Source organism: Rhipicephalus microplus, chromosome 3, assembly GCF_043290135.1.
Source record: "Rhipicephalus microplus isolate Deutch F79 chromosome 3, USDA_Rmic, whole genome shotgun sequence".
NCBI lineage: Eukaryota > Metazoa > Arthropoda > Arachnida > Ixodida > Ixodidae > Rhipicephalus > Rhipicephalus microplus.
Genome location: NC_134702.1, coordinates 183,887,617 through 183,900,799, shown reverse-complemented (window position 1 = coordinate 183,900,799; position 13,183 = coordinate 183,887,617). Strand labels below are relative to the sequence as shown.

At 43.6% G+C, this 13,183-nt stretch overlaps 1 protein-coding gene across 1 annotated transcript in view; it reads right to left on the bottom strand.

Moving 5' to 3' along the window:
• Window positions 1-3,043: 3,043 nt before the first annotated feature.
• Window positions 3,044-13,183, bottom strand: part of LOC142803444 (uncharacterized) — a 104,472-nt gene continuing 94,332 nt past the window's right edge. The window contains exons 5-6 of the mRNA XM_075888563.1: window positions 8,029-8,082; window positions 3,044-3,271 (exon numbers count right to left, since the gene is read on the bottom strand). Coding sequence (XP_075744678.1) covers window positions 3,188-3,271; window positions 8,029-8,082 — 138 coding nt within the window. The 3' untranslated portion in view covers window positions 3,044-3,187. The remainder of the gene's footprint in view (window positions 3,272-8,028; window positions 8,083-13,183) is intronic.

Below are 13,183 nucleotides of genomic sequence, written 5' to 3'. Positions count from 1 at the left end.
ATATCAATCGTAGATGCACCACCGAGCACGTTGTTCGTATCAAGGCACAGATATAAGAAATGCTTTCGTTCATAAGCAACACTTTTTCTCTCTGCTCCTCGATATATAAAAGGCATGAAACAACATGGCGCTTTTCAATATTAGGAGACTTGCTTCACCTTGGCTTGCGTGGCAGAATGTTTCCCATAATCGAAAGTTACTTGTCAAATCGGACATTTCGTGTCTGAGTGGGCAACGTTCTTTCTCAAACATTTGTATTTGTCTAAGAAACAGGAGTGCCACAAGGTGCTGTACTTAGCTGCACTCTTGTTATCATCAAAAAGAATTTTTTGTGCTTGTCCATCCCTCGCAATATGGTTTGCTGTACATATGTCGACGAAGTCCGGCTTGTTATTGTACTCTAGCCATGTGTGAGCGGCAGGTTCAGCTTGGTTTAAGCAAAGTCGCCAATTGGGCAGAAGAAAATGGTTTCCCACTGAATGCACAGAAAAGCAATTGTGTTTTGTTCTCCACGAACAAAGGCATTCATTCCGAACCCGATATTCAACTACATGGGCAGTGACTTTCTGTTAATACTGAAGACAAAATCTTAAGCCAAATCATGGACACCAGGCCAACCTTCATGGCACGCAGGAAGTATTTTAAAAACAGGTGCATAAAAGCAATGAAAGTTCTAAAAGTGTTGTCACGCACTACGCGGGGAAGTGACAAGATGCGTTTAATGAATTTGTACAAAAGCATCATACGTACCTGCCTAGACTATGGGGCAATAGCATATTAGTCTGAGACACCTGCCCTTAAAATGCTTGACCCTGTTCTTCACCTAAGCATCCGCCACTCTACGGGCGCTTTTCACACTAACCCCGTGGATAATAGCCTGTACGTGGAATCGAACGAATGGTCGCTCCGCCTACATAGATGTTACGTGTTCTTTTAATACTATCTTAGAGTGAACGCAGACAAGGAACATCCTTCACATTCTACAAAACGACTTATCAAGCCTTGCTGTGACTGAGAAACTGCCTTCTTTGAGACAGCCCTCCTCACTTCGTGTGAGGGGCCAAGCGAAAGAAACCGGTGTGCCACTTGAACAACGTTTGATGGCTCCCGCTGTATGCCTGCCACCGTGGCAGTGGCAGGCGGTATTTCAATGTGTCTTTCTTGGAGGTTACGAAGCACGCACCAATTGCACATATTCAGACATACTTTCTCGAACTACAAGAGAAATACATATACGTGTCCTGAGTTTTTCACTGATGCCTCAAAGTATAATACTTCTGTCTCGTACGCAGCCGTCGGCCCATCCTTTTCGGAAGCCGGCGTTCGGCACTCTGATAAAGCATATTCATCAGCAAAGCTTATGCGATAGTTGCGTATGTTAACGACATTAAACAAATAAAACTACACAAGATATTTTTATACACAGATTTCCTAAGCGTAGTATAAAAGCTCTGAAAACACCTAAAAAACAGAAAAACGCTGTTATTGTCTCGCTTTATTCACTCCTATGCAAAGTGTACACATCCAAGCAGCATGTCGTAGTCTGCTGGGTGCCAGGACACCGCGAATTACCAGGCAGTGTTCTTGTGGACCAGCTAGATGGATCGGCCAATAAAACCGCTACCAATACATCAGTACCGAATCCTGCACTTAACTTGAAACCTTATCTAAAGCGAAAGCTCAGGGGTTTTCGGCAGAGCATATGGGACACACACAGCATGTCATCACAAATTGCATGTCATCAAGGTGCAACTTCCTCATGGCGATCCACCTTTGTGTGATATATGTGTCAAAGCACTCACCATACTTCACATTTTGATCCAGTGTAAATAATTAGACACGCTAAGAAGACAACACTTTCCATTATACTACCGACAACATATACCACTTCATTCTTCAATGTTCATCGGTAGCGAACCACTTTTCACGCATAAATCGTTGTTGGCTTTTTTGAGAAAACTCCGTACCTTACATGTGATATACCCGGGAATTCCGTAGCACGACCTCGAGAGGTCTCCGCTGCAGTGGCTACACTGAACAAAGCACTTGCCTCACGGCCCTTGGACGCCAGATTGTGAATGATCGAGGCACTTGTGCTAATGCCATACATTGCCACCACGCTTGTTATTGTCACAATATTCCGTCATGCATTCACACCATTGATTATTCACGGAATGGTCACGATTTTATTACTTCTTTACTTTTACCCGCCTTAGGTCATGAAATTTTAAGGCCCTTAGACAGCGGCTAATCCCAATTCTTGTTTACATCTCTTCTCCCATGAACTGGCGTTCTTTAGTTATCAAATGGTCCTTGGGCCACGAAGCACCAAATATCATCATCATGTGTGATGCAAACCTACATTGCCAGCAGGCATTCCAACGTTTGATCATCATAACGACTTAGTGATTTGAAACTGGTCACCCATTACAGAATCCGCGTATTCCTTTACCATCACGTAGTGCGTACATAGCAACTTCGAAAAACTTCACGCGCGTAATTTCTCAAGGTTGAAGTGATACTACCCATTCCTCAGAACACAGAAATATGTGACAGCTTCTCTGACAGAAGCTACTGTCAAGTTTGTTGAATAAATTGTAGTAATCAACGATTTTAATTTTCGAGTTGCATCATATGACAAAATCATACACTAAGCAAATGAAATATGGGCAAGGCAGTGGAGTTCAGTATTACGTTTAAAACTTACACACGAAAATAAGGATATTAAATTATTAAAAACTTTAAAAGTGAATTATTATGGCTACATTTCAAATGCATGCGGTGCGTTGCGCTAGTGTGTGGCTAGGCTGTTGACTTTGCTCAACCTATGGAACAGTCGGTGATAGATTGCGGGAGTACCAGGATCAGTGATCTCGCAAGAGTACTTACAGTGGCAATGGCTTCTGCTGAGCTTGTGTGCAAGGTAGACTTCACTGCCAAATGCAATAACCTTTCGGTATATGTGCAATAAAACAAACCCTTGATTTGTTTCTTGATTTGCTTTTATTACGGAAGCGAAATCCACTTTCTCACGGCAGAATGCCGGTTTTCCATACAAGGTTGGGCGAGCCAGAAGCTCGTGTTTTCTGAAGCTTTCACTCTGTAGGGTTCCGCACTTCATTTCTTCACACTGCTACGCAGTGCTCTAGGGAACTCTGTTATGTCGGTGTGTAAAGGCTCTCCAAAGTTATCCAGTTAGGAAATATTCAAGGTAAGAAATACATGCTAGCATGTAACGGCCATCTCTTGGAAGCAGGTGACCAGCGCAGCGCTGTAGAGGCAAGAAAGTAGCAATATTAACATAAACATCTGTGTTATCTATCAGAATGCTGTGTTCAGATTATGATCACGACGAGCGCTGTTCTAGGGAAAAATTTGTACCAGCTGGCATTAGCTGCAAACAGAATAAGTCTGAAAATTGTTATGGGCCACTATTTACAATCTGAATCATACGTAATAAATAAGTGCAAATTTCTGCGTTTCTCTATTTGCAGATAAGTGAAACCAACCAAGTTTAGATTTTACAAGAGAAGTAAAACAGGAAAAAAAGCCTAAGTGTTCCCTTACGGATTCGCTCAATGCGACTAGAAAGCCAAGATTATTACTTTGAGATAATGAGCGACAGTTTTCGTAGAGCATGTCCCGTCAACGCAGCAAGTGCTCCTGTGAATACTGCGACTGATGATAGTTATGATCATGCATTATATACGTTAGCTCTCGTAATCTGCTGGCAGCTTTGGTAACGCTTTTAACCAGAAAACTCTAGCTTGGAGTTGTAGCTAAGTCGTGACTAATGAATACGCCATTTGCATTGCCCACGAACTATAGGCGGCGAGCAGTGCAATTCACGGTGGTCCGCGGAGGGGGGCTGACCCATCAGTTAGCATAGCAACACATAGGATGTGCAAACAAACGCCTCGTGCTAGTTTCTTTGGTTAAAGTCATCAGCTGCACTGAAGTGTACATGAGACGAAGATACTCTCTCTTTAACCATAAAATATCTTGACCTGATTAATTGCCGTGGTGTGAGAGGTAGCATTTCAGCTCTTTTACCATTCATAAACGATGCTCTGCTAAACCCTCTGCGAGCTACAGAAAGCTGCACTAGAACTCACGTATGAATTGAATCGCACTCCTAGGTGGTATATACCGACCCTGACTGACGGATTTGCCGAATGAGTAGGCCGACAGCGAGTAGCGCCATCGCTGATGCATGAAACCAAATATTTAACGCGTCGATTGTTTGGAACATATTGCACAATCGTTAATACTAGCGCTGTCATGAACAGGAAATCGTTTCTTCCACATATTGCACCGTCATAATTACTTGCGCTGTCATGAACACGAAATCGTTTCTTCAACAGAACACAAACATTTACCAACGTAGCCGGGCAATTTACTGCATTAGGATGTTCACGACTAGAACAGGAACATCGTCGAATATGAATCCGCTGAACAATGCTGTTCGGAAGGTAGGGGCGAAGCACAGACGAAACTAGCGGATAGGCTTGAATTGTGGCCGCAAACACGCATTTCATTGCCATGACCATTTCGCAACAGGATATCAACAAATATTTCTACATGCAATGCACAATCTCGACGTGGATGCCTTTTCCACTCAAAGCCGTCAACAAGCAAACTGCTTGTTGTGTGCTGCTACCTATCAGTAAGCATACAAACACAGACAGCGCGGCACTAGCGAAATTGAAATTGCTCATTTATGGAAACGCGAATCTCGAGACCGCGCGTCTTTCAACGTAAAATGTTGTGGGATTCATAAAATTAAGAAAATCTTACGAATTCTATATGCAAGTAAAGCAGGCTGAGTTTCGGCTGAAAGGGCAACACAACAATAATTATAAAAAGACGTCACTACAGAAAAGTTCCAGAAGCTGATATGTGTATGCTGTGGGTAATGATAAAAAGCGAGAGTTGCCACGTATCTTAACGAAAATCTCGTATCACGCAAGCACTAATCAGATTCACTCTTCAGATTGATTGTGTCACAGAGGGCCCGATTTGTTCACTAAGTCAAAAAATATACAAGACCGCAGTGTTCCTCTCTTGCTAACCCGCCCCCACTTAGCATAAAAAGACATTGATGGGGCCACTGTCAGTTTGAAAGTGTGTTCAGCCGAAACTTGTGATATATTCAACTGATTATGCCACATCGTTTTGTGTTTTCATCTCTTTTGTTCCTATTTGATTATTTTCGTTTTTGTTTTTGCGCTCGATATAATTCACATGATGCTGAAAATATACAGGCGAGGGGTTTCAGAAGTGGCGAAACAACAGTTGCTACGCGCCGGTCGGCCATAACGTGATTTTTCAGAGAGGGTAAGGGGAAGAGACCACAGCTCACACTGATCCATACACGGACGAAAGTGCACTAGTGTGAGACATTATATGCTTTCGCATTAAATGCCTAACGCTGACTCAATCTACTGCAAAAAAGGGTACGCTCACATAACTGCAGCCCAGTCTCTCATTCATAAAGAACGCTTCCTTCACTTTTCTCTTCTTTCCTTTATTTCCCAGACGTTCTAGCTTCTTCTGAAAACATGGTATCGACATACTGTTAGAATAGTCTACTACTAAATCACCAGACTTCGTCAGCTGACCTACCAAAACTTCATGTTTCGCAGCAATCTGTTCAGGCACTGGCCGGATTAGTCGACTTACGTCTTGCAACATGTAAGAGTAATTCTATGCACTGTGCCAGATAAGCACTCTACACAGTTATATATATGCGCAATGTCGCTCTTTTCCTGCAGCACCTGCTCAGCATTGGCGTTCTTGCACAGCCCGCACCATTTTTGAGTAGCTGAATAAATCACTTTGATCCCGTTATCTTCGCTATTTTTAACTGATGTGATAGTCCTTGTAATCACGCGATCACAAACATCGTTTTGTATTCTTTGCTGTTTACTTTGTCCGGTTTCCCCTGGGCAAAAAATATCCCTAAGCACCTTTTTCGGTAATGGAGAAATTCGGCGTCTTTAGGCATCCACACTTGAGATGTTTGGTGCCATAAATAGAGAGTGCTCCATCTTTGTGCTCACATGTCTTTCGACCACCCATCTTACACAGGAGCGTACTATCACTTCTTTAGGAAGTTACTGTAGTCATGGATAGGGGACGGGATAAAACAAGATTAAAAGTAAAAAAAAAACAAATTCAGTACGCGCCATTAATAATGCCCGTTGACTGTCACGGCTCCAAGCAGAGTTCACCAGCGTACTCTCGAGCAGGGCCCGTACGCAGTCGCTCCCCTGAGCTAGCTTGACTGTTGACGCGTCAGCTAGTAACGACTACAGCTTTGCATGCTTCTTGACTTACTGAGCAAACCGCTCCCCCCATGATGGCATCAGTTCGATTTTTTTCCTGCGCGACAAGAAGAATTAGTTATAATACGGCGAACCTTCAAAATAATAGCCTACACAATCAACTGCGGGAAGGTATATTAGTATATATGACTCGCAGTAGTGCCAGATATATATATATATGTGTGTGTGTGTGTGTGTGTGTGTGTGTGTGTGTGTGTGTGACTAGTGTGACTACAATTAGAGCATGCCGAAATTAATTGGAGCCCTTAGCAACAATATTTGATTTAGCAAAATGAAAAGAATCCAAAATTCATAGTCACGCTTTATTTTTTCAGTGAACTCCCGACAGTCTAGCCTAAAAAATCTACGTATTAAGGCAAGCCTACCAGAACTTGAGCAACGCAGAATAGTACACAGAATAAAATTCATTCACTAACATTACCATGGGGACTTGAACTTATCATGGGAACACAATCTTAAGCAACCTTGAAACCTTTCAGTAGGTACGAATCGCGAGAAAACTTCCCGGCAGCCAATTAGCCACTCTAATGCCCAATGTTCACTCTCTTGCCTCGCGCTATTTCTTACTAGAATCCATTAGCTGCAGAGGCAGTTAATGCTGCCTCGACGGATTCATTTATAAAACGTATTGAGAGTTTAAGTATTTTGATGAAACGATGTTTATTGAAAATAACTTGATTTGTGTATGATTTAAGAGACTTGTATGTATTGGAAAAGTTTTTGCAAATTTTTTTTGTCTGTCATAAATTATGAAGTACTAAACACTGATATTACTTTCGGGTTGTGTACTTCCTGTTTGTATATTACTTCGATTATGCAATGATATTCACTGTATTATCAAACACTGTTTGATTGTATATTTGTATTTCACTCCTGCATGGGCCCGAGGAGGGCCTGCAGTATTTGTAAATAAAAAAACAAGAATATGCGGTTGAATAAAATTTGTTAGTGCGCAAGTGCCTTGCAAGTTTCATGGTATTTTGTCCCTTGTCTGTGTTTATCTATGCAGCGCATTGTTTCACTTCGCATTCGCCATGGGAATAGGGGCGCTGAGAACAGGACGTCCCGTTTTCATCTCTAATATTTCTTTTTCTCCGATGTATATCCTCTGATACTTTCAACTTTTTTACGTCATTCCTACGCTGGCCCCGCCGCGGTGGTCTAGTGGTTAAGGAACTCGGCTGCTGACTCGCACGTCGCGGGATCGATTTCCGGCTGCGGCGCCTGCATTTCTGAAGACGGCGAAAATATTATAAGCGTGTGCTCAGATTTGGGTGCACGTTAAAGAACTCCAGGTGGCCGTAATCTCCGGGGCCCTTTACCACGGCCTCTCTCAAAATCATTTGGGGGTTTTGGAACGTTAAACCCCACATATCAATCACTCAATCATTCCTACGATGAAGTTTTTTTGTTTCTAGGTTTACTATTATGTATGCAGTTTATTCTTTCTTTTATCCGCTAAAGATTCACAAATAAGGCGTAAAGCTGCTCTCAAACACTTCGACAGATGAATGAAATAACGGTAAATTAAGCAGCAATGACACAGCGTATGAAAGCGCCAGCAAAGCAGATATTAAGACAACATAAGCGAGACAGACAACAGAAACAGCGACAACACAAAGTAGCAGTCATCCGTCCACACTGGTCAGCTTACCATCCGACGGTTCATCTTGCAACTTACCCTAAGCGAATCGAACATATCTTGTGCGTCGATCTTGTACTTCTCTGTGAAATGCTTCATATGCAAGAAATAGGAGGAGCAATGATATTACTTAAATCTCTCTTTCCTGTGCACCACTTAAATAACTATTCAATGTCAAACCCTTACGCATTCGACTCAAAATCCAGAAATATGTGCACTATGAGCAGCTAAAGCTTTTTGGTACTGGTGTGCGTAGCCGAGCGGCAGGAAACTACAAGAAACTGCATCGCTGCAGCATAGAAGCGCCCGATCTCGCGGATTCTGGCACTTCCGAGCCCGGCATCCTTTGCGCCTGTGTGTCCTTCCTCCCATCGACATCACGCACGACTAACCACTTCGTTTCACGGGAGGTGCTTTTCACTCACGTTAAAAGCTGTCCGGGGACATCGCCACTCGTCTGTGTCGGCTCCTTGGTTATGAACGAAGATCCAGGGATTTTCCGCGAAGCACGTTGCGGTTTGCGAATAAAGGTATTATTGCGATAGCATTTGCATGGGTACTCTCAGCTGGATTTTGCCGCAGGCGTTGGCAACGGTGTCATCCACCGTATATGTATATGTATCTACATATATGAAAACGCAAGAAAGAAAAAAGAAAAAAAGCATACCGCCACGCGGAATCGAACACGGGACTTCTACGTCGTCATTGCGAGGCGTTAACCATCGAGCCACCCCGGAGAACGTTTCTTTGTCGTTCAAACGGCGAGATAATTATAACTACTACTTGCGCAGCTGTGTTTTCGGTATTACCAGAAAGCTAATACCATGAGCGCACGTCACCTCATCACGCAGCGGCGCCCGCTCTAATTTCCTACGCGTATTTTTCCCCGCTTAGCGAAGGGGAGCTACGCTCTCTCGCGCGCTCTTATCTCGCGGTGGCGAGGAGGGAAGCACTCCATACCTTGGCTGGCCTCGGGCTTTACGTGGAATTATTCTGCTGTAGTTACCGGGCGCAGAAAGATCACTGCAATCATTTCAGTCTCCGTTAACGAAAAGCGCGCGCTTTTGGGACTCGGCGAAGTAACGCTTATTCACGTGCATCGGTAGCTGTGAGTACGTTTGGTGCGTAATTTCTGCGCGAGAAACGCGGGGCACGCTTCGATCTGCTTTCCATTCTGTGCGTGGCCTTTCCAATTGTTGCTCTCGCGTTCATTGCTTCACCTTTGCGACAAAGCTCTGACGTCTTTCACTCGACGTGTCCTAGACTTGCAACCATTCTTATTCTACTGATAAGACGAGTATGCATCGATGAGCTGTCCCGGTGATCCAAACCATCTTTTCGTCGCGCATTTCTCTGGAAACCAGAATTTACGTTAACCTGTTGAACTGTTTACTCGGACAATTCCACCACGCGTTCTCGAGAACGAACGACTGCACGCACTTTCGTGGAAGACGTGCTCCAGAATACAATATGTCACCTGACAGGAAGGACCAAATCAGTCTTAACACGGCAATGCATTCCGAAGCAATGGACAAAAACTGTTGACACCCACCATGGTGGAAAACCAAGGTTCTCTGAAGAAGATGGATGGATAATTGTTATATGCTATATTGAAGATGGATGGATAATTGTTGCATAGACCTAGTCATATTTCTTCCCCTTTTTCCTTCTTTCGCAGCAAGGACGAATTAGTCGAATAATACTTACTATGTGGAGGAAAAATTTTGTGGAGGTAAAACCTTCTGAAAACGGTATTGAAGAAAATGGGTATGAAACTGGTTGCCAGCTGTTTCTCCCAGCCTCCCTCCTCATCTTTATAATAAATAAAGGATCTATTATACACCGTATACCAGTTGACGTAATTTGAGACACGTAACTTCAGCGTGTTTTCGTCATCAGCAGTGAGAATAGGAAATCGGAAACATATTTTCTTTATTCTCGTGCATAGCAAGAATCAAGGAGCACGTAGTTCAGATCCTGCTTACGTGCTTTATAGAAGGAAACGCTTGTGCAGACAGGACGTCATGCTCCGACTCAATTATGATATAATTGAATCGCGTTCCTGAGATACTAAAGTAATACTTCGCAGACTTCACTAATGCCTAGGTATTTGATCATTCCATAAACGAAGCTACACACTATTTTCCGCGGTCTTCAAGAAATCGGGGTAGCAGAGGAAAGATACGGTTACATTAAGGGCTTTTCGTCAGACGAAAATTCCCGCTTGAAGTTCCAAAACGTTCTATCATTGTCATCAGCCTGATTACGTCCGCTGCAGGACAAAGGTCTCTCCCATGTTCCACCAGTTAACTTGGTCCTGTGCTTCCTGCTGCCAATTTACACCCGCAAACTTCTTAATTTCATCTGCCCGCCTACCCTTCTGTCTCCCCCTAACCTGCTTGCCTATCGTCAGACGAAAATTCCCGCTTGAAGTTCCAAAATGTTCTATCATCGTCATCAACCTGATTACGTCCGCTGCAGGACAAAGCTTTTTGCCATGTTCCGCCAGTTAACTCGGTCCTGAGCTTGCTGCTGCCAATTTGCACCCGCAAACTTCTTAATTTCATCTGCCCGCCTACCCTTCTGTCTCCCCCTAACCTGCTTGCCTACTCTGGGAATCCAGTCAGCTCCCCTAATGACCAGCGGTTATCCTGTCTATGCACTACATGCCCGGCCCATGTCCATTTTCTCTTCTTGAATTCAGCTATGATATCCTTAACCCCCGTTTGTTCCCTAATACACTCTGCTCTCTTCTTGTCTCTTAAGGTTACACGTACCTAATTTTTCCATTGCTCGCTGCGTCATCCTCAATTTAGGCTGAACCCTCTTTGTAAGTTTCCAGGTTTCTGCTCCGTAGCTAAGTGCCTGCTAGGTACAGCTGTTATATACCTTCCTCTTGTGGAATAGTGGCAATCTACCTGTCATATTTGGGAGTGCTTGCAGAATGTGCTCCACCCCATTCTAATTCTTCTAGTCACTTCAATCTCGTGGTTCTGCTCCGCGGTTATTACCTGCCCTAATTAGTCATGCTCTTTTATAACTTACAGCGCACTATTACCTATCTCGAAGCGCTGCTCTCTTCCGAGGTTGTTGTACAGTACTTTCGTTTCCGAAACATTTATCCACCCCCAATTCATTTAGGTAGCAGGTTTAAGCCGTGGGGCTCGGTTCTTTGCTCTCCCAATGTATATGGTAAAATGAAGATTCCTGCTGCTCTGAGAACCAGAAGAATTAGAATTCAGTATCTGTGCGGAACACATCATCCTCTGGAAAAACCAGGGTAGTGATGCGAAAATCGAGAATACCACCGGATTGTGGAGAACACTTTGGTTATCTATACTGCCAGTAGGGGTCCTTCACGCTCTCCGCAAAAATCATAACTATACGTCTCAAACCGAAAGTCACTCCGTAGCAAGCAAAGCTGCGAATTCGATAAAAAGTACAGAGGAAACTGTTTATTCAAGAGAATAGACGAAATAATTGAATAATAAACAAAATTGGCGATGCCCACGTACAGTGGGAATCGATAATATGCGAAGCAAGATTGAGAAAGGTTGATAAAATAAACTTTGAATAAACACTTTAAAATAAACACCAAGTTAGGAGGTGGAGGTAAATGATGCCGTAAATGACTTCCGTGTCATGATTATTATGTTTGGATGTGTCGTTTACCTTTGTCATCAATCATGACACGTGATACTAAATTTAGTATTGCATTTAGTATTGCATTTAGTATTTAGTAAGTAGCATTGCTGCACGCGCACGCTGGGCATAGCGACTCTATGTTAGCAAAACGCGAGCACTGTATAGCCTGAAGCCAGGCGCCACTGGTGCGACCAGCGTCCGTCAGCGTAGCCCGAAGGCGACTGGTGCGAAAGGCGACATGCTGCATTTCGTGCTGATGCGTTACCCAGACAACACTGCGTTTCCCTCTTTTTGTGACGGAGGGACGCCGGACGCGCTTAAACGCGCATGCGTCACTCCAATGCAGCGCGGCGCGTGCCTGCGAGTATATGGCAACACCAGCGCCTGGCGTGGCAACGCCGGCGTGACTCAACGAACTGAACGCCGGCGAGCACACGCACCACGTCACGTCCAAATGTATTGGCACCTTGACTGTGGCAGTCATGTTCTCACACGACACATATCATGATTATCACTTTTGCACCAGTCACATACTTCTTCATCCATTGACGTCACGTAATACCGAATTTGGCATATGTGAAGCTAGCAAAACGACCGCAAGAGCATCATCAGTGTGACATGCAGTCATGTTTTTACATGACACGTATGTCGTGCTTATTATGTTTGGATGTGTCATTAGCCTACGTCTTCCGTTCGCGTAACGTAATACCGAGTTTGATACATGTGAAGCTAGCTAAACGGCCGCTAGCGCATCATGAGCGTAGGACGTAGTCATGTTGTTACATAACACGCATCTCCAGATTATCAAGTTTGAACCAGTCACATACCTTCGTCCTCCATACACGTACAGAAATAACAAATTTGGTATATGTGAAGCTAGCGAAACGGCTGCGAGCGCATCATGAGCGTGGCGTGTAGTCATGTTGTTACATGACACGCATGTCATGATTTTCAGGTTAGGGTTTGTCACTTGTGTTAGCCATGTAATCATACCGTACCAGTTTTGCAAAAAGCCATGTAAACGTAACAACCGCAAGAGCTGCAGGACCATGAAATGTAAATTATAACATTCATGACATACATGGCATCATTTTCGTTCTATGACAAATCATTTATGTTCTTCATAAGGTCATGTTATGCCATACCAAGTTTGGTATCGATACCTTTATCGAAACGGCCTGGAGAGCTAAAAGTCGTAGGCGGCCAGATAGATAGATAGATAGATAGATAGATAGATAGATAGATAGATAGATAGATAGATAGATAGATAGATAGATAGATAGATAGATAGATAGATAGATAGATAGATAGATAGATACGCTCAATGTCGCCGAAGTTCGCTAAGAAATGCTTCGCATTGAAAAGCTTCAGGGACTTGCCCCGCAAGCCCTTCATTTATTTGGAAGCGTTGCGTGGAAAGGACGTGGCTTCAAGAATAGAAACTCTCTCAAACCAACCTAAGCATACGTATTAAGCCCTGTGTTCTATGCCACGCCTTTCTCAAGCATCAGGTCTGAGGGAAAAAAGAGATTTGACTCGCTCGTTCGAT